Consider the following 21,875-nt stretch of genomic DNA (forward strand, 5'->3'; position numbering starts at 1 on the left):
TGATTTGATCTAGTGGAAGTATGCACAATGTCAAACCATGTAAATGTTGCCACATTATGTGTTTATATTTTATTTTATTTTATTTTCGTTACTGCTTTTGTGATTTGATCTAGATTTACGTTCACAATTTTTTCTATTTTTTCCAAATTTTTTTTTCGCATGCAACTTAGGTAAGAAATCACAAACTACACTTACCTATATTATACATTTGTAACTATAAATGAAAACATATGCAACAAGCTTACCACATCGATAATCTGCCTATGATCGAACGGCAAGCATCTCTACTTCCCCTTACCAAAACGCACGATAAAGATATCAAAGGTTCTGGAGTTACACAAAGTACATAATGTATGATTCGCAAGGGAATCATGAAGGTTACAAGAACATAAGTAAATAATTTACATTTTGTAAAAATAAGAGATAATGAGCAATAATCTGTCTATGAATCCCTTAATTAAGTTACCTAATGCCTTCAATCCAGCCAGGGAAAGGCTCCCTGTAAGTGCTTGTTATGATGGTTGGGCGTATGATGACTAGAGGTACATTTTCTCTCAGTCGTCCAAGAAGCATTTCCCCCATTGCCTTCGTAAAAACATAAGTGTTTGGCCATCCAAAGAATCGAGCCCTGAAAGATATAAAGTAGTAGAAATGGATAAATAAATGGAATAGATATGGTCTATTTGGGGTGACTTCCTTTCAAGAACATGCCAATCCGTGGATTCAAAGACTTCTATAGCCATCCGATAGACATTTTGGAGTTGAATGATAAAAAAATCCATTCATCTTGGTAGCGGGATAAACATATATTTGGCAATCATGAATTTTTTTATTATGACATCTTCATATGTATGTAGTTGTGAGTAAGGATAAGAAAGGATAGGGCGGAGGAATTTGGGAGATTAAGGAAGGCATGGGAGTAAGCTGAGAAATTAGGGAAAAATTCATAATCTAAACAATATATTTTGGGAAATAACCTCCCCCCCCCCCCCACCCACCCACCCACCACACACACACAGACAACAGAAATCGTTAACTTTCAATGCACTTGGAGAGAGAGAGAGAGAGGAGTTGGGGGGGAGGGTGTCAGTCACTGCCCTATATTTTTCTTTATTTTTAGGGACTTCTTATGCTCCCCTAACACCCCATCTCAATTCGTCCCTCTCCTCTTTCTCTCACAATTGGCCCCACAAATTCTATTGAATTTTTTTTAGGGAAGTGTTATATTCGGCCCCTTTTCTTCCCCAGGCCCCACCCAGCTAGCGTATTTATGACTCATTTTACTCTCTTTTTTTATGGTTTCCAAAGATGATGTAAGAGGGTTGTTCATGATGACTAACAAGCCCCTTGAAATTTATTAAATAATAAAAAAGGTATGTGCAGTGCCAGTATTAAAAAGTAAAGAAATTGATTATTAATTTAATTGAAATGAAAAAATTCATAGAATAATGAAAAAAGATGGAAAGACTTTTGTATTTAAATTATTTAGAAAATTATAAGCAAACATTAAAAAAAAAATCTTAAATCCAATTTTAGGATCATGATATATTTTGGGTGGTGATATTTTCACCACCCTGCATTACGCATGCGCCTCCTTATAACGTGATTTGACATGAAAAGTGGGCAAATCACGTTATAAGGGGGGCGCATGCGTAATGCGGGGGGAGTGAAAATATCATCTCCCTATATTTTTAATGTAATATATATATATATATATGAGGAAAGTGTTGGTGAGCTTAAGCTCACCAAACTTATGGTGAGTTAGCTTGCCCAATCACATGGGTCCCACATTTTGGGGAGTGATCCAAACCATTCATTTGCAAGGCCTTATCATAGATAGGGGGTGTACCAAAAATCAGCTCCATAAGATCATCCTCATATATATATATATATATATATATATATATATATATTTACATTTGATACCGACGTTAACAATGGAGGGATGGGATCATCGATCCAATGGATAATATATTCTGAGCACACAGTATATATGTCAGGGCCCAACAAATTATAACGTGATTTTACGTTAAAAAGCGTCAAAGTTGCCCACTTTTCATGTCAAATCATGTTATAAGGGGGCGCATGCGTAATGAGGGGGAGTGAAAATATCATCTCCCTATATTTTTAATGTAATATAAATATATATATATTTACATTTGATACCGACGTTAACAATGGAGGAATGGGATCATCGATCCAATGGAGAATATATTCTGAGCACATAGTATATATGTCAGCCCCCAACAAATTATAGCGTGGCTTTACGTCAAAAATCGAAAGAGTTGCCCACTTTTCATGTCAATTCACGTTATAAGGGAGCCCATGCGTAATGCAGAGGAGTGAAAATATTATCTCCCTATATTTTTAATGTAATATATATATATATATATATATATATATATATATATATATATATATATATACACACATATTTGATACTGAAGTTAACAATGGAGGGATGTGATCAGCGATCCAGTAGAGAATATATTTTGAGCACAGTGTATATGTCAGCGCCCAACAAATGAATGGTTTGGATCACCCAAACAATGTGCTTCCCATTGTATTTTTGGACTGCACACTTTCACGGTCGTCCAGAATTTCTCATGGGATTTCTAGGGACCGTCGCGGAGTGGCTGTTGCATGGGAGAGCGGCCACGTCAGATGAATTAAATGAATAAGACAAAATTTGTTGAAAAGTGAGCATTGTTGCATGGGAGAGCGGGCAACATCAGATGAATTAAATGAATAAGACAAAATTTGTTGAAAAGTGAGCATATATATGTGGCCGCTCTCCCATGCAACAGCCACTCCGCGAAATACCTTTTGCAATGCTCCCTAGCCTAAGTTGTAAATTTCATTTCGTTCGCAGTTTCGTTTTGGTGACCGGAACGGAACATTGCGGTCATTTCAGTCATTTTGTTCGGATTTCTTTCGAAACTTTTCGTTCCCTTACGACTAGGGGTGCAACTTGGGTCGGGTTTTACAGTTTTACCCGACCCGCATCGACCCGACCCGAAAATAGCATTGGTTGGGTTTAGAAATCATGGGTCTTGGGTAGGGTCAGGTTTTAGTTTATAAACCCGGCTCAATCTTGGGTAGGGTCGGGTTTAAAGAAAAAAAAACCCGAAACCTGAAACCCGACCCGACTTATGTAGGTGTACTATGACATTTTTAATTATCTCTTGAATAACATAGCAAATTATTTTTCAATATATTGATATAATTGTTTTCATTGAGTTGATCATGTTTGTGATGTGGAAACATAGTTTCCTTCTTAAATTTATACACTTGATTACATAAATTTAGAGATTTTTGGTGTGAAGTTTTGTTTTTTTTCCTACAATGCATCAACGTGAAAAAACCTGACCCGACTCAACCCGACCGAGTTGCACCCCTACTTACGACGGAGGGATTTTTTTTAATAGTTAAAAATATGAATAAAATTAAAATTGTTAGAAAAATCTAAGAAACATTTAAATGAACCAAATATGTAAAAGAGCCCACATTTACTTAAAAGAAAATTGCTATCAACTGAAACGATGAAAAATGGCTGTGTTGACCAGTGCGTTGACCAGTGCCTGATGCAATGAAAAAATTTTAGAGATCAAATTATGGGATTTTTTTACCTGACTTTTGGGATTTGATAATGTTTGGACATGATAAAATTTATGAATTTTTAAAATTGAAAAAATACCCCATCGTTTGGATGTTAAAATTTTTACCCGATTTTTGGGATTTAATAATGTTTGAACACGTCAATACGATTTTGTACTAATCCTTTGTGGGATTTCTTGGTCTTTCAAGGTCACATGTCAAACCTTCTGGATAGTTGGAGTTTTGTGCCATGGCCAAGAAACGGCAAAACCTTATGGAACCTGGCCTTGATGGCTTCCATATGGGTGTTATGGGAAAAGAGGAATGCTCACACTTTTAAGAATGTGGTTAAAAATGCCTCTATCTCTTTCTCTAGGATCATCACCTTAGTAATTTCTTCGGCTAAAGTTCTCCCTAATTTTTCACTTTATACAACCTTAGTTCTAAAAAGACGATAGAAAGAAACTGGCATGAGTAAAGAAGATATAGTTGCACCTAGATGGACCACACCTGACCCTGGGAGATTGAAATTAAACTTTGATGGCTAAGTTTGGGAAGCACAGGCCGTCAGGTATTGGAGGTACTCTTTGAGATGAGAATAGTACCACAAAGTGGGCCTTTTCAGGTCCTATAGGAACTACAGTCTCCGATGAAACGGAAGTGAGGGTAATCCTTCAAGGAATAAGGGAATAAGGTTGTTGTCAGAGAGAGACATGGACAATCTTATTGTGGAAGGGGATTCCCTAAATGTCATCAGTTGACTGGAAGGTCAATCATAAATCCTCACCCTAAGAGATTTTAAGAGCTCGTTGATGAGATCTTGGATCGGGTCGATGGTCATTCGGTCCAATTTCATCACGTAAGGAGGTCGTCAAATGAAGAAGCGGATCATCTTGCTTGAGGAGTGGCTAGAACGGAACTAGAGATTTTCGATTCACTCCTCTCGTGAGGTTTTTTCATTGGTTGTGCTTTGTCTGCTTTCATTGTAATGTTACTGTTGGTCTCCATGATCGCCTACATCATGCCTTTTTCAATGTAATTAAGATTCACCATTTAAAAAAAAAACATACTTGTTTTCTCGGCGTAGCCGGAAGCGCGAAGAACGAGTTGGGGTTGAACGAAGTAGACACCGATAAGGTAAAACCTTCGAAACCATGAAGGGCGTTCTACGAATCCGTGAAAAATAGAGCCAAACAAGAAGAAACTTCTTCTTTTCTTTTAAATCAATAAAACAAAGAAAACCATGCAACAACCCTTGCACGTAGGCCTTTATAGGAAGACAATAACTTCAACCCTCACTAGGACTAATTGATTTAATCTAACTGTTATTAATAACTCTCTAACCTACGACTCAAATCCATCCCGAAATAAAAAAGACGCGAGGAGCTTTCCTCTTTGGATTGGTTAAGCATGGAAAGAGATATGTTTCCTTCTTTATTCTCTTAATTTTAGAAAGAGGCGTGCAATTTGGGCAGCTTTTCAACTCCTTGCAACGACAGCTTTTCAATGCCTTGAAGCCCACTTCATTCTCCTCCAGTTGAGGAGAACTCGACCTCGAGTTCATTGGTAATGTCTCCATAGCACCTCCAACTTCAAAGACTTTCACACGCCAATGCTTTGGTTTTTCCGTGTTGTACTTAACTTTAGGAGGAGTAGGCTTCTTTTACTTCTCTTTGACGCCATCACGTATCTCTTTCTTCTCAGATTTGGCAAGTGATTCCTTTACCGCAAAACACGATTGCCCCTCCACTTGAAAAGCTTTGGAGTTCTTCTCATCCGCCATAGGTTGAAGTGCATAACTCTTGTTGTTTTGGCGAACAACGAAGACATTCTCTCTTCTCTTATGAGTGGAATCCCTGTCAAATTGCCAAGGTCTCCTACTAGGGGTACAAGTTTGGCCCTGTCAGCCCTGACCCGCCCTGAGCCCGAACAGGGTCTAGGCTGGATTTTCCAACCCTGAGGGCGGGTCAGGGTTCATTTTTTAGGCCCTGACTCAGGGTCGGGTCGGGTTTAGGGTTAATACCTCGGGTCAGCCAGACCCGGTCCGACCCTAAGTTTTCTATTATAGAATTGAACCATCTGTGCATGTTTCTTTTGATAATGTTGTCTATTATCTTGGATTGATGTTTCTTTAGATTATTATCATTAATTGTCTATGTTGTCCGTCATGTTGTTAAGGAATTGATGCGTCAAGTCCAAACCCTCACCGAGAGGTTAGCTCTTCAAGAGCCTCAAGATGAGGAGGAAAACAATGGATCGGAGTCGGACGTCAACCCTTTCGCTCGGCCACACCAACGCCAAGGAGAGAGTGACGGTTCTTATTCGAGACATCCTCCTTTACGTCAACGCTTCACCAACTTTAAGAAGGAGGTTTCCGAGTTTGAAGGAAAAATACGATCAGATATCTTTATTGAATGCCTTACTTCTGTTGTATTGAATGTTCTTGATGAACAACCACATTTTGATGACTACAATGATGAGGAGGGTGATGAGATCATTTGGAACGATCGTGGCGAGGCATTAGTTATTCGGCATGCTATGAATACGGCCAAAGTAGAAGAAAATCCTCACGGGTTGTCGCATAATGTTTTTCATAAAGGATATATGTCAAATGAAGAGTTGTGCAATCTTATCATTGATAAGGGGCGTTGTGAGAATGTGGTGGCACAAGAGATGGTCGGCAATGTCAATCTTAAGACCAAGATGAAGCCTATGAATTTTGAACTTGCATGATTCAAGAAAGTGAAGGAGAGTAACTATCTTCTTTACGAGAACAAATTTGATCAAGAGACCAAGGGTAATGGCATATCTTATACTCTACTTGATGTTGAAGCTAATGAGGAGCACAAGGAACTTCCTCGACAATTTAATGAATTCATCACCAAAGGAAATGGATTGGACAACATATTAAGTGAACCGATGGATATTGAAGAGATGGGTAAATGGAAAAGAATTTCATCGATTTTTTCATCCAATTACATTGATCCATTTTATTCGATCTGACATCGAAGGCTATAGCATTTTTTCATGAATTCAAGCATATTCGAGATGGAGACATATTCTATTTTCGCCTTTGGAATTATGTAGTAGGATTTGTTCATCAAGAGTTTAAGATTCTTCGACACATCAAAACTCGAGGACGAGTCTTCTTGAACAAGGGAAGTTTTGCGAACTTCAAGATCGTGCAGATGGTTCGTTTCGAGTTCAATCACCCGAAGATTATGGCGTTTCAACTACTCTCAATATTTTTTATCTTATTCCATATCATGAAAATGGCCCGGTCAACTCAGGGACGAGTTGACGTTCAACCGGGGGAGAATGATGCAGTGGCATATCCAAGTGGCACTGTAGGATAATGCCATTTGTCATCCATGTGGTTTGAATTGGTCTTGGGTTTTGCATGGGAATTTAGATAAGCAATTACTGTGTCTAGTTTTTACTATGTGTTAGTTAAGTCTTTCTTTAATGATTTATAGCTATGTCTAGTTTTTAGTATGTGTTAGTTACGGTGTTTCAGCTACTTTCAATGTTTCTGATCTTATCCCATACCATGAAAATAACTCGGTCAACTTAGAGACGAGTCGACGTTCAACCGGGGGAGAATGATGCAGTGGCATATCCAAGTGGCACTGTAGGATAATGCCATTTGTCATCCATGTGGCAAATCCATGTGGTTTGACTTGGTCTTGGGTTTTGCATGGGAATTTAGATAAGCAATTACTATGTCTAGTTTTTAGTATGTATTAGTTAAGTCTTTCTTTAATTATTTATAGGGACTTTGTTAAGACTTATTGGGTTTGTACTTTGACTACTTAGGAAATAGTATTGTCATGAAAATTGTCCTAGAAGTTATTATAGGGTATTGAGGATAGGTAAAGAAGTTATTGGTAAGTCATTTTCCATGTATCTCATTTACTTCTTGTATCTCCAAATATATCAATGAGAATGAGCAAAGAGGGGATAATAGTTTTTGGTTAAAAAAAGAAAGCCTTTCTAAGCATTTAGCAAGAGTTCTACTTCTTGTGTTTTTTCCACAACCCTAAGGATTGCGATCGTCGATTCTAACGGTATCAAAGTAGGTCTCTATACTCCCCTTCCCATTCTTCAAGCTCCTTGGGAAGATGTGAGTTTAGACTTCGTTTTGGGCCTTCCCTGAACGCAAAGGAAGAAAGATTCGGTCATGGTGGTTGTTGATCGTTTCTCCTAGATGACACATTTTGTGGCATGTGAAAAGACTTATGATGCATCCAAAGTGGCCGATCTCTGCTTCTGAGAAATTGTTAAGTTGCATGGTATTTGAAAAACTTTTACATCGGATAGGGATCCAAAATTTGTTTGTCATTTTTGGAGAACATTATGGGCGAAGATGGGGATTAAACTCCAATTTAGTTCTTCTCACCATCCTCAAACCGATGGTCAAACGGAGGTGATCAATCGAATTCTTGGCAACCTCATTCGGAGTTATGTAGGAGGAAATAAGAAGCAATGGGATCTTGCTCTTGCACAAGCCGAATTTGCATATAATCGCTCCACTAGCCACACCACCGGTGCTAGTCCTTTTGAAGTAGTGTATGGGTGTAATCCTCAAGGTCCTCTTGATTTAGTTCCTCTTCCTATTACTACTAAGTTGAGCGGCGATGCAGAGGTAAGAGCAAAGGAGATTAAAAAAATTCATGAAAGAGTTTGATCTAATATTGAAAAGAACACCCAAAAGTATAAGGCACGGGCAGACAAGCATAGGAGAAAGATTGATATCAATGAAGGAGATTCAATTTTATAGGCTTGGTGATACTGTTCCCGCAAGTAATTTTAAACTTTTTTAGCTTTCAATTTATTGACTGCTTTATGGCATCAATTGTTATTGTTTGAACTTTTTTATTTATGAAATGATCCCATAAAACACTGTGGTTACAGTTGTTGTCATCAAAACAATATTAAAAATGGTATACGAATTTGGTTTTTCAGGTTAAAAATCACCAATCAGTTGTTTTCCTTTATGAGAAATGTTAAATGGTTTAGAACCAATATGAGTGTGTGAATGCATCATTTCATTTCTTTAGATGGCATTTTATTCCTTATGGCCTTCATTTCTCATATGTTTCTCTTATTTATTCGTATGCGCATTATTCTCAATTCGCATTATTCTCCTTTTAAACAGCTGATAACTTAGAACCAAATTACGCTTAGGGCAATCAAATTTGGCAATCGTGTTCTTATTCTTTCGCCCCGTGCGTGCATCACGGGACTACAACTAGTGAAAACATATGAGTACATGTTTTACCTTATTACACATTTAGTAGAATGGCAAAATCATAAGCTGAGGAGAGTTCGATCAATGCATGACCTCACAACTATTTTACTAATTTTCATTCGAGTAGATATTTTACAACACCTGGGATGTGAATTTTCATGAGATATTCTTCCCAATCGATGCACTTGGGGTCGAAACAAAACATCCCATCTACCATGCCATCATCTTTCATCGCTGCCCTAAACTTCTCTGAGTTGAAGTCGTCGAATCTGCGCAACATACTTGGGATCGTTAAACACTAAACAATTTTGAGAGCATGTGATCCAATCATTTTAGATTATATATATCTAACTTAGAAGAATACTACGGGTTTCTTTGGTTATCTTTAAAATAATTTACATGTAATCTTATATTCAAATGCCTTTGAATTTAATCATGATTACTTGAAAATAACGGTTGTAATAGTCATAGAAATTATATAGTTAATAGCAATTAAATGAAAAGGACAAAAAGTGAGCCTATGTGGCTGCAATCTCATGCAACAGCCTGTCCACGAAATGCCTTCTGTGATGGTCCCTAGCAAATCCCTCTCAACATTATGCCTCATTTATTTTCCCTATTTTAAAAAAAAAACTATTACCCTAAAATTTGAGTTTTAAAGGCTACTGATATTTGCACTACCATATTTTGATAATGAGACTAACTCACCTTGTCTTTTCTTTTTAAATTGGCAGGTGAGAGGTTTTTTGTAATTGTAATTGCCTTTGACAACTGGTTAAAGAATAAAAGGAGTGTTTAGTCTCATTATCAAAACATGGTGGTGTAAATATCAGTAGCTTTTTTAAATTTTCCTTTACTTTTACAGTGAAAACATATACTTTTGAGTTTGGTAACTTGGCAGTGGGAGTGTATTCTTGTGAAAAAGCATTCAGAGGAGCGCATAAGTGACTCTATTTCCCTCCACGAAGTTAGTTAAAATGCCCACATAGAACACAAAAATTAATCTTATCCTTTTTTTAGAAAAAAACTAAATTGTTCTATTCCTTAGAACCCCAGAGTTCGGAAATCCTCTAACACATGCAGCTTTTACTAACATTTTTTTTTATGGGTCAGCTTGTACTAACATCTTATAATTTCCATACGCAAGAGGGAGTACACATACCTTCCTTTGAAAAAAAAGAAACGTTCATATAGACCCATCAAACGCATGATGAAGTTGTACTTTCGACTTGAATCTCGGTATAAACGATTGAAATGCTGGAAAAATACGACATTTGCTAATCCCAAGCCCTAAAAAGATAAGAATCCACAAGAAAATAGTTGTTAATGACCATTAGTATATATTTATAGATTCGGGATGGCTACTGATATTTGGACCACCATGTCATGATAATGACACTAACTTGCCATGTCTTTTCCTTTTCAATTGGCTGCTAAGAGCTTTTCTAGAATTGTAATAGCTTTTGACAACTGATTAATTAGATAATAAAAACTCTTAGCAACCAATTAAATAGGAAAATACAAGGCGAGTTTGTGTCATTATCAAGACATGGTAGGGCAAATATCAGTAGCCGTAGGTTTTTAAAAGTATCTTTACTACACCAAAAAAACCAACCTTGAGGGGTATCTTGTAACGTAGAGTCATGTATCTGCGAAAGCTAGCCATGGTGTTGAAGATTGTTAACGTTGAAACCCTAATGGGCTTTCCATCGTCTGTGATGCATGGGTTCTTAGAAAAGTAGTGGTACGCACTATCTATAAGCATGGAGATACAGAAAGGATTTCGCACAGATGAACCAATTTGGTAGATGAATAGGGAGGGTTGATTTGAATGAGCCACCATGCTCACCATCATAGCATTTACGACCATGTCTCCTGGGATCTGTATAAGCTTACAAGCCTCATGTCAAAATCCATAAGCTTGATCCAGTTTTAAGAGACATTCACTAATTAACCATAAACACACACATTTGGGATTTTCTAGGCAATTTCACATAAAGCCATTCAGCAGATTTTGTCACGAGAGAACAACTAACTAGCAACAGATTTTGTCTTATTCATTTAATTCATCTGAGGTGGTTGTTCTCTCTTGAAAAAGAGAGCCGCGGAATGGCCTTATGCCAAATTGCTTAGCAAATCCCATATATATATATATATATGGGATTTGCTACACATACGTGACTCTACACTAATTAACCATATATATATATATATATGAGGAAAGTGAAGCTACACCGCCGGCTTAAAATACAATGGGCCCACATTGTTTTGGTGATCCAAAGAATTCATTTGATTGGCCCTCACATAGATAGGGTGTCCACCAAAAATCAGCTCCATAGGATCATCCCAACCCTACGATTTGTGGAGGCAAAAATGAACGTGTAAAAACCTTCACAAATTTGTCCATTTTTGCCTCCACAGTTTGAAGGGTTGGGATGATCCTATGGAGCTGATTTTTGGTGGAGAACCTATCTATGTGAGGGCCAATCAAATGAATTCTTTGGATCACCAAAACAATGTGGGCCCATTGTATTTTAAGCCGGCGGTGTAGCTTCACTTTCCTCATATATATATATATATATATATATATATATATATATATATATATGAGTTAAGTGAAGCTAAACATACGTGTAACTAACTTAGCTACACCGACGGCTTAAAATACAGTAGGCCCACATTATTTGGGTGATCCAAACCATTCATTTGCTAGGCCCTCACATTGATAGGGTGTGCCCAAAAACTCAGTTCCATTGGATGATCCCAACCCTTCAAACTGTAGAGGCAAAAATGGACAGATTTGTGAAGGTTTTTACATGTTCATTTTTGCCTCAACAAATCGTAGGGTTGGGATGATCCTATCGAGTTAATTTTTTGGGCACACCCTATCTATGTGAGGGCCCATCAAATGAATGGTTTGCATCACCGAAACAATGTGGGGCCCACGGTATTTTATGCCGTCGATGTAGCTAAGTTAGCTACACGAGTGTGTAGCTACACTTTTCTCTATATATGATTTTTTGGGCACACCCTATCAATGTGAGGGCCTATAAAATGGATGGTTTAGATCACCCAAACAATGTGGGCCCACTGTATTTTAAGCCGTCGGTGTAGCTAAGTTAGCTATACGTATGTGCAGCTTCACTTAAATCATATATATATATATATATATATATCTCAAATGAACGGTTTCTTACACACTACCTTAAAATACAGTGGAGGACCACATTGTTTGGGTGATCCAAACCATTCATTTGATTGGCTCTCACATAGATAGGGTGTCTACAAAAAATAAACTCCATAGGATCATCCTAACCCTTCGAACCGTGGAGGCAAAAAATGGACAGATTTGTGAAGGTTTATACACGTCCTTTTACCTCCACAAATCGTAGGGTTGGGATTATCCTATGGAGCTGATTTTTTATGTACACCCTATCTATGTGAGGGCCAATCAAATGAATGGTTTGGATCACCCAAACAATATGCCCTCCATTGTATTTTAAGGTAGTGTGTAGAAACCGTTCTCTCTCTCTCTCTCTCTCTCTCTCTCTATATATATATATATATATATATATGAGGAAACTGTTAGAGCGCTTAAGCGCCCAATCACATGGGGGCCCACTTTATTAGGATGATCCAAAGCATTCATTTGAAAGGCCCTTACATAGATGGGGTGTGTACCAAAAATCAGCTCCATAGGATCATCCTAACCCATCCATTTGTGGAGGTCAAAATGGACAGACATTGTTTGTCCACAAATCTGCCCATTTTTGTCCTCCACAAATGGAGGGGTTAGGATGATCCTATGGAGCTGATTTTTGGTACACACCCTATCTATGATAGGGCCTTGCAAATGAATGGTTTGGATCACCACAAAAATGTGGGACCCATGTGATTGGGCGCTTAAACGCACCAACAGTTTCCTCTCTCTCTCTCTATATATATATATATATATATACATATATATATATATATATATATATATATATATATACATATATATATATATATATATATATATATATATATATATATATATATATGAGAAAAGTGTTTCTGTACACGTGCGCAGGGAACGGCTTAAAAAGCCACCAGTTGGTTGGTATGGCGGCTCCAACTCTGCAGGGTCCACAAAACGCGACCAACCGGTGGCTTCTTAAGCCACTTGTGCGCAGAAACACTTTCCTCTATATATGTGTGTGTGTAAATATATACATATTAACATATGTGTGTGTGTGTGTGTATATATATATGAGTTAAGTGAAGCTACACATATGTGTAGCTAACTTAGCTACACCAACGGCTTAAAATACAGTGGGCCCACATTGTTTGGGTGATCCAAACTATTCATTTGATAGACCCTCACATTGATAGGGTGTGCCCAAAAAATCAGCTCCATAGGATCATCCCCACCCTTCAAACTATGGAGGCAAAAATGGACAGATTTGTGAAGGTTTTTACGCGTCCATTTTTCCCTCCACAAATCGTAGGGTTGGGATGATCCTACAGAGCTGATTTTTTCGGCACACCCTATCTATATGAGGGCCCATCAAATGAATGGTTTGCATCACCCAAACAATGTGGGGCCCACTATATTTTAAGCCGTTGGTGTAGCTAAGTTAGCTACACGTATGTGTAGCTACACTTTTCTCTCTCTCTCTCTCTCTCTCTCTCTCTCTATATATATATATATATATATATATATATATATATATATATATAGAGAGAGAGAGAGAGAGAGAGAGAGAGGTTCCTGAGGTGGCACTAACGCTACCTTATATGAGGTGGCGCTAACAAAACATAGGGGGCCCACTTTGTTTGAATGATCCAAAGCATTCATTTGATAAGCCCTCACATAGATAGGGTGCCCACAAAAAATCAGGTCCATAGGGTCATCCTAACCCTTCATTAGTGGAGCTTAAAATGGATGGGTATAAACCTCCATATATCTAAACCTCCACAAATGGAAGGGTTAGGATGATCCTATGGACATGATTTTTTGTGGGCACCCTATCTATGTGAGGGCCTATCAAATGAATGCTTTGGATCATCCAAACAAAGTGGCCCCCCTATGTTTTGCCACCTCATATAAGGTAGTGCTAGCGTGTATATATATATATATATATATATATATATATATATATATATATATATATATATATATAGGGGAAAGTGATTGTGAGCAGCTCCTCATATTAGCTGGTGGGCCCACATTTTTGGGGTGATCCGAGCCGGTCATTTGATAGGCCCTGACGTAGATAAGGAGTGCCCAAAAAAATCAGCTCCATAGAATCATCCCAACCCTTCGTACTGTGGAGGTGAAAGAGGGGGAAAATGGACAGGTAAGTGGGCAAATTTATACCTGCCCATTTAATAAGACAAATTTATACTCGCCCGTTTTTTCGTAATTGTCATTATTATTGCTAGCTTCTTTCTTCACTTATTATTGCTAGCAACCTTTCAAGAAATAGTACTTCGGTGTAGTTTTTCATCAATCTAATAAGATAAATCTCTGAATACATACAATTGCAAAGGATGGGCGAGACGTAGTGTTTGGAGAAGGTGGCTAGCAAATCAAGATTCAAAATTACCAGTGACATGTTAATGCCACTGAGTTTGCAAATAATACAGATATGTGGCGAGGGCAAAAAACGGTAAAAATCATCCACATTGACTTGTTAAATGGACATTTTTTCAACAGTTTCCCTTTTTTTTTTATATGCAACTTCAGGAAGGATGCCACACACTATACTTAATACGTACATGTATTATACATTCATAACTATGAAAGGAACCATAGGGAGCAAGCTTACCACATCGAGAATCATCCTTCTATCTATCGGCACGCATCTCAACTTCCCCTTACCATAATTCACTATAAAGACATCGAGGGTTCTACAGTTACCCAAAGTACATAAAGTAGGATTAGAAAGGGTATTATGCATAAATACAAAATTTTCTTGATTTCTCTAAAACCTCTTTCCAGTGCTGAATGTCATTGAATGAATCAAATTGCAGTTTGAAGTGAAGGATATCCAAGACATGAAGGTTATGAAGAAGATCCCAAAGAAAATTATTTACAGTTAGTGTGTGTGTGTGTGTGTGTGTGTGTGAGAGAGAGAGAGAGAGAGAGAGAGAGAGAGAGAGAGAGAGAGAGATTACAGGAGCATTAACATGTTTTAAAATTTCTTGTTAGGTAAATTTGGGGTATGTAACCCGTACGGGTGTGGCTCTTTTGCTTAGAGTCATAGGTATGGTCCCCATTGACGCAAGTTCAAATCCCCCGGGCTTACCCGATGCGCGTGGTTAACAGGTGGTTGTGCGCATCTGTAGGGAATAATCCCGCCCTAAAAATTGGGGTGTGGATACCCCATGTCAATAAATGTTTTTTTTTTGTATGTCAACAAACTAGGTCATAAATCAAGTAACTAATTTGAAGAATATGAAATTATCGACGATAGTAGTGTATGTAATCTGCAAATCCATGGGTTCTTGTCTTTTAAGCCAGGATTTTTTTCATGATAAATCAGTGTCTCCATGTCGTGTAATTGGTGGGAGAAGGAGGAATTTGAGAGGGCAGGAATGAGTCGAGGGTGAGCAGTGGCTAAAAAGTTAGCAAAAGTCCATCACATTTGGAGTAGAGTTTTTTTGTTTCGTGATTTTTCAGGCTTTTCTTATCCTCTCCTCACCGACTCTCCCCTGTATTCCGGGAAAAAAAATCCCTCGCCCAGCCTCCTCACCACATGGAGAAGCTAATTTATCATGAAATAAATTCATGGTAGCGAAGCGTGCCTGCCTTGAAACTCAAACCCAAGACCATGCTTGTTGTGAGGGTGTGTTTGAAAGCCAATGGAAGGCATTTAATCCCATATTGAAAAGTGGAAGAAACATTTTCCTCCTTATAAGAGGTGGTGCAAGGAAAAGGCTTGGGCCTTTCAAGGAGCATTAAAATTGTTTGGGTGAGCCAAGTTTTACATGAACTAAAATAAACACACACACTCGCCGCGCTCGGTCGTGGCCATGGTTCGAGGTCTAGGTCTTGGTCATCAATAAAAAAATCTTTTATTTAACATCCTAAATGACTTGTTTATCGTTCAAAATCTACAATTAAGTTTCAAATAGTTTTTATTTCTGAACAGACTCCATTTAAGCATCCATTTATATCTAACGTGTTTATTACCGTTTTCTAAATGTTGTGGTCCGTCTTCTCTGAAGAGGCATACCTTCCTTTCGCATTGGGGGTGGTATTCTCTATAAAGAAGGAAGAACACCAGCACCCAGAATACAGATACATAAAAAACAATATAGACATAGACAAAAAAATGATTTTCTCCTTAAGGTTTTTCCGCACTATGTTCCTCCATATCCATTCTATGTTTGAGCAGTTCTTAAGTGATTCTATGAAGATCAATAAGCTAGTTCATGTCTATTGGAGCCTAAGAGAAGTTTTGTCTTGGAGGTTGGTCCAAGGATCCTGGATTGTACAATAGGGGGCGGATACGATACTTAAGGAGAGTGATCAAGTGGAAAGACTCAGCTTTCTTCTTCATTCAACAAATAATTTTTTTTTTCAAGCAAGGGTTATGTCGTCAAAATCGATTAGTGCATCTGCCTCTCCACTTTCATTAGTAATTTGTTTTTTCAACAATCTTCAAACTCGGTTTCGCCATATATATTATTGAGCATCCATCATACATCTATTGTTCCAACAATATATATCAAGAATCATATTTTGATATTATGGCTACTGAGGCCCCCAAGTCCTCCTCTATTTCCACCACTGTTACAAACATCAGTGTAACCAATGTTCTTGATGTTTCAAAAATCGAACAGTTCAATGGTTCAATTTACAAGTGGTGGAAACAACATATTCTATTTTCATTACAGCAAATTGGGGTGGCTGTTGCACTTACCCAACCATCACCAGTTGAAAACACAATGTGATTTAATGGATGGAATCAAGCTGATTATGTTTGCAGTTATCATAACTTGAATGGATTGTTAAATGAATTATACAATGTATACTATTATGATACACATTCTTTGAATGTTTAGCATGCACTACATAGAAAATGTGCACTTAAAAATGTTAGAAATAAGAAATATTTTATAGGAAAATTTTTGGATTTTGTCATGAAAGATACTAAAAATGTGTTTAGAAAAATTGATGAGTATCAATTCTTAGTTAGAGAATTGACTAAGGAAGGTATGAAATTACCTGATGCATTCATGTCTGGTTCTCTTATATAGAAATTGACATTATCTTGGAAAGACTTCAAAATTGGAATGAAGCAAAACTAAGGAATGAACCATAGATCAAGTAGTAGTTCGGATTAATTAGATAGAGGAAAAGAACATAGTCAAAGAAAAAGAAGAAAAAGCCAAAGAGTTTATCTCGAAGGCAAATATAGTAAAAACAAAGAATGAGAGGTTTAATAATATGAAAATGAAAAGAGAAAACAAGTTCAAGAAAACTACACCAAAAAAGAAATGGAACTGTTTTGAATGCTGAAAACCAGAATTCTATAGGAAGGATTGTCAACACCGAAAGAAGTTTGGTTCGAACAATGCTAAAGTTAATTTAATTGAAGCTGATATGATTGCAATTCTCGTGACATCAGTGAACTTGGTGTAAAATCTAAATGAGGGGGCGCTAGACACAGGTGCTTCTAAGAACATTTGTGGAGCTAGATAGAAACTCTTTCTGCAACTATTTAACAGTTGAAGGAGGAGATGAAGTCTACATGGGCAACTCACAGACATCAAAATTCATTGGAAAATGCAAGGCTCTACTGATGTTAACTTTTGAAAAAATACTTGCTCTTCAAGAGGTGTTGCATGTGCTGGACATACATGGAACTTGGTTTCAGGGTTTTTCTCAACAAGAATGAATTGAAACTCACTTTTGAAGCGAACAAGGCTATTTTAAGAAAAAATAATGCATTTATAGGAAAAGGCTATAATATCAATGGTTTATTCATTTTGAATGTACTAGAATATATGAAAGAAAAACCATCACCTTCATATGCTTAATAGGTCTTGCGAGTTTGGTTTAATAAATGGAAATGTTGAACCTAGTAGTAAAAAATTTTTGAAATATGTTGAAGCAAAGCTTTTCAAAGAAACCACTAGTGTTGAAAAGTCGTACCATACCCTGAGGATAAGCTTAGGGGGCTGAGCCCTTGACAGATAGAATGGAGAATGTATCTGCTGAATGCTAGCACCGATAAACCATTTCAAGCCTTCATATGAATGCTTTAACCGAAGGAGAGATGGTGACCGATGTCTATTGGGTTTGGCTGAGAAAAAGGTGTGAGTGGAGATACTTGTCTCCATATGTAGTGATGACACTTGTTCACTTGACTTCTCTCTTAAGCTGGAAGATGAAAGGAGTGGGTTTGGCTGAGAAAAAAGGTGTGAGTGGAGGTACTTGTCTCCATATGTAGTGATGACACTTGTTCACTTGTCTCTTAAGCTGGAAGATGAAAGGAGTGGGTTTGGCTGAGAAAAAAGGTGTGAGTGGAGGTACTTGTCTCCATATGTAGTGATGACACTTGTTCACTTGTCTCTTAAGCTGGAAGATGAAAGGAGTGGATGTATATCTCCCTATGGATTACCATTATTGTGATTATCCTTATCTTTTATTGTGTTTATCTGTAAGTCCATATATAAGCACTGATTATTTCTGTAAGTCCATTATATCTCCCAAGTAAAACAAGGGGAGCGAATATATCAAGGGTGTTGCGCCTTCCAAGAACAGGCCAATTTGTGAATTCAGCTATAACCATCCCATAGAAATTTTGAAGTGGAAAGAAAAAAAATCTATTCTCTTGGTCTCACCTATACTCAACTTAGTATTCTAGTTACCATGCCTATTTCTGGGCCATTCTGAGTTTAAAAACATTGATCTCAAAATTTGCATTCTGTGGTGGATCCAAGTTGAGTGTTTCAAACCTTTGGATTCCGAGTTATTTCATGGCAATAGTCTCTGCTTTTCTACTAGCTCCATTATCATGAAGTTCCCTTAATCTTTCATTTGCCAATTTCATCTCTGCTTCAATGTCTAAACGCATGATTCCATTTAGTGTTTCACCCATGTGAAATGGTTTCTCTAATATAAGTCCGGCCTTTTCCCCAGAAACATATGCTAAAACACAAGATGAAATTTGATTCATTAGAGGGCTAAATTATCAAACAATAAGAAGAAATCAATTCTTAATTACAAACACATAGATCAAATAATAAATGGAGGAGAAAACAGGAGGAGGAAGAAGAAAAGATAGAGAAGAGGAAGAGGAGTAGGAGAAGAGGAGCAGTAGAAAATCAAACTTCAAGAATAAGTTCATAGCCGAGATAAAAATAATGATAATCATCTATCCTTTGGTAACTCACTGTATAGACTCACCAGTTGACACATGGAGAAGTATCTCTAGTTTCACACATTTCTTTGCAAACTCCAAAACATGCTTAGCTCCCATGGTATTAGTAATCAAAGATACATCATATCTATAGACAATTATTAAAAAAATTAATAATTTGAGATTTCAAAAGAAAAATAAAAAAAGGTTTCGTTCACTGTTTAAAAACTGCACTGAGTCAAATATGGACTCGCACAACTCAACTCGGTTTTGTCTTGGCCAAGTTCTCATTCAAGCCTGAGTTTTGTCATCACAAAGTCAAAACTCCTTTAACTTGCCCGAATCGATAAAATATTGACCTCGCCAATTATGGACTTGCTTATGTCAATTCCTTTTTAACTTAAATTGAGTTCTCGTCCAAGTCTGAGATTTTAAAAACCTGTTTCATTTTCGTATACTACATGACAGTATTTGCATTACAACATCACCTCTCATCAAAGTTTGTAGTAGCTGCTACATTTACAATGACATTGATTTCTCTCCACATCTCTTCCTTCATACTTTTCTCCTCTATTCCCAAGTTCTCACAAGCGATATCCCCTGCAACAGGAGTGACCTTGTCCCATATAAATGAATAAAAATCCTTACCATGTTTCTCTCTCAAGATCCTAAATACCTCCTTCTCCATAACCTGACAATAAAACAAAGTTAAGATATGATACATAACATCTTGGTTCGATGTTTTAGAAAGACAAAACTAAGTTTTAAGTTTTTTAATGGGTAAGTCAGTTAAAGTATAAAAGATTAGATAACGCCATCACCATCAGCTTAAGCTTTTGGAGTTACTGGTAGTTTTCACATGGTATCAAAGCCAAAGGTCCTAAGTTCAAACCTCCCTGATACCAAAAATCCACATGCAATGGCCAAACCCAAAAGATGAGCCACATGTGCCATCTGTAGGCCAACCCTAGAAAGAGGGGCCACACACGTGAAAGGAGTGTTAAGTATAAAAGATTAAATAACACCGTCTCCAAAAGCTTAAGCTTTTGGAATAACTGGTTGTTTCACAGATATGATACCTCCTCCTTAAAGAGGCTTGAGTGATAGAGCAGTTAAAAAATGATATTACAAGAAAGAATGAAGTGTAATGGCATACATCATTTTGCAGGCGCTGCCTAGCAGTTTCATCATTTGTAGCCCTTATAAGAAGAAAAAGCCTCTTCATATGAGGTTGAACTCTAAGTAGTTTCTCCACAAAAACTACATTCATTTGAAAGAAAAACTATCATTAAAAACAAATTTACCAGACAATACAAAAGAGCTAGAGGAAAAAGGAGATAAAAAGGGGCGGGGGCGGGGGCGGGGGCGGGAGCTAATACTCTTTGCTAGAAAGCCAGTAGAACCAGTGACTAAGATGCTTTTGTGCTCCAGAGACTGTAAAATACACCCCAAATCCATTTGGAAGTCCATTTCGAAGAAAATAATGAGAAAGAAAATGATTCTGCAATGTGAAGAGAGTTTAAATCTAAAATGATTCTGAAAACGCGTCTCTGGTTGCTTTATATATACAAAATATATTGTTACATGACAATAATGCCCTTGAGGGCGATATTACAAGGATATCATAGACAACAATTTACATGCTGTTACAATGTATTTATATGTGGAAGTCGGGTGCCTCTTGGCACAAGAAAAACTTACTGATGTGTCCCAAGTAAAAAACTTACTGATATGTCCCAAGTGATAATTTGTCAAATTGCCTCGTTAAAGCTACTTGTGTGAAAGAGGAGCAAAAAAAATGATACTATAGAGAAGTAAGGGTAGTGGCATACATCATTTTGCAAGCGCTGCTTAGCAGTCTCATCATTTGTAGCTCTTATAAGAAGAAAAAGCCTCTTGACAAGAGGTTGAACTCTAAGTAGTTTCTCCACAAAAACTATAATTTCAGTGAAAGAAAAACTATCATCCACAAAAACTACATTCAATGAAAGAAAAACTATCATAAAAAACCAAATACGCAAGACAACGAAGAAGGGCGAAATTAAAAGGAAGATAAAAAAGATTGTGGGGCTAATACTCTTTGCTAGAAAGCCAGTAGAACCAGTGACTAAGATGCTTTTGTGCTCCAGAGATTGTAAAATACACGCCAATTCCATTTGGAAAGCCATTTCAAAGAAAAGAATTTGCAAATATGAAAGCCCAGAGTGAAGAGAGGTATGTTCTGTCCCTCGAATGTGAGCAATATATTTATAAGAGCAAGTTGGATGTTCTGGCACAAGAACGTGGTTCCTTATGTGAGTGAGTGAGAGAGAGAAGGGGGTGGGGGGGTGTGGGTGTGGGTGTGGGTGGGTGTTAAAAACTCGACTGTTCTTGACTTGTTTCCTTTACGCAACATTCACTCACAAATGTTGGTGCGTGTTGATAAACGAACAGATTTAGGCATATAATTAAATCTTGGATTGCACCAATAGGTATTCACCAGCGTTCTACACTTTTTTTAATCTTCTGTAATTAGTCTAGGGAAATGATATTTTTTTTTTAAAATGATATGATCTTAATCAGGGAAATAATATCAGCGCACCTACTTCTTGTTATGGGCTCGCTCTAGCATGTTTTTCTTTTTTAATTGGTTTGTAAAAAACTTTCGGGAACATAATGACCTTTTGAAA

The 21,875-nt window shown here is 37.3% G+C and overlaps 1 protein-coding gene and 1 pseudogene across 1 annotated transcript; both read right to left on the reverse strand.

Annotated features, from left to right (window-relative positions):
- Positions 1–245: 245 nt before the first annotated feature.
- Positions 246–20,555, reverse strand: LOC143864028 (alcohol-forming fatty acyl-CoA reductase-like; annotated as a pseudogene).
- On the reverse strand, positions 8,925–14,793 carry LOC143864005 (alcohol-forming fatty acyl-CoA reductase-like). Its single transcript, XM_077374819.1, has 4 exons — positions 14,662–14,793; positions 10,464–10,730; positions 10,011–10,138; positions 8,925–9,117 (listed from the first exon to the last, which is right to left on the reverse strand). Exons 1-4 carry the CDS (start codon positions 14,791–14,793, stop codon positions 8,964–8,966), a joined length of 681 nt encoding a protein of 226 aa, XP_077230934.1. The 3' UTR covers positions 8,925–8,963.
- Positions 20,556–21,875: the final 1,320 nt, after the last annotated feature.

The sequence above is a fragment of the Tasmannia lanceolata genome, unplaced genomic scaffold (assembly GCF_043159265.1).
Source record: "Tasmannia lanceolata isolate RefF3 unplaced genomic scaffold, GAP_Taslan_0.1 ptg000044l, whole genome shotgun sequence".
In the NCBI taxonomy this organism is placed as follows: Eukaryota; Viridiplantae; Streptophyta; class Magnoliopsida; order Canellales; family Winteraceae; genus Tasmannia; species Tasmannia lanceolata.

Bases quoted from the DNA above. Each gene is read 5' to 3' on its own strand.
- LOC143864005 (XM_077374819.1), bottom strand. From the start codon at position 14,793: ATGCATAATACCCTTTCTAATCCTACTTTATGTACTTTGGGTAACTGT. The intron at 10,731-14,661 runs GTAAGCTTGCTC...AAGCTTATACAG, and splicing joins GAAGGATGATTCTCGATGTG to ATCCCAGGAGACATGGTCGT. The intron at 9,118-10,010 runs GTATGTGTACTC...TATGTTGCGCAG, and splicing joins TTCTTTTTTTTCAAAGGAAG to ATTCGACGACTTCAACTCAG.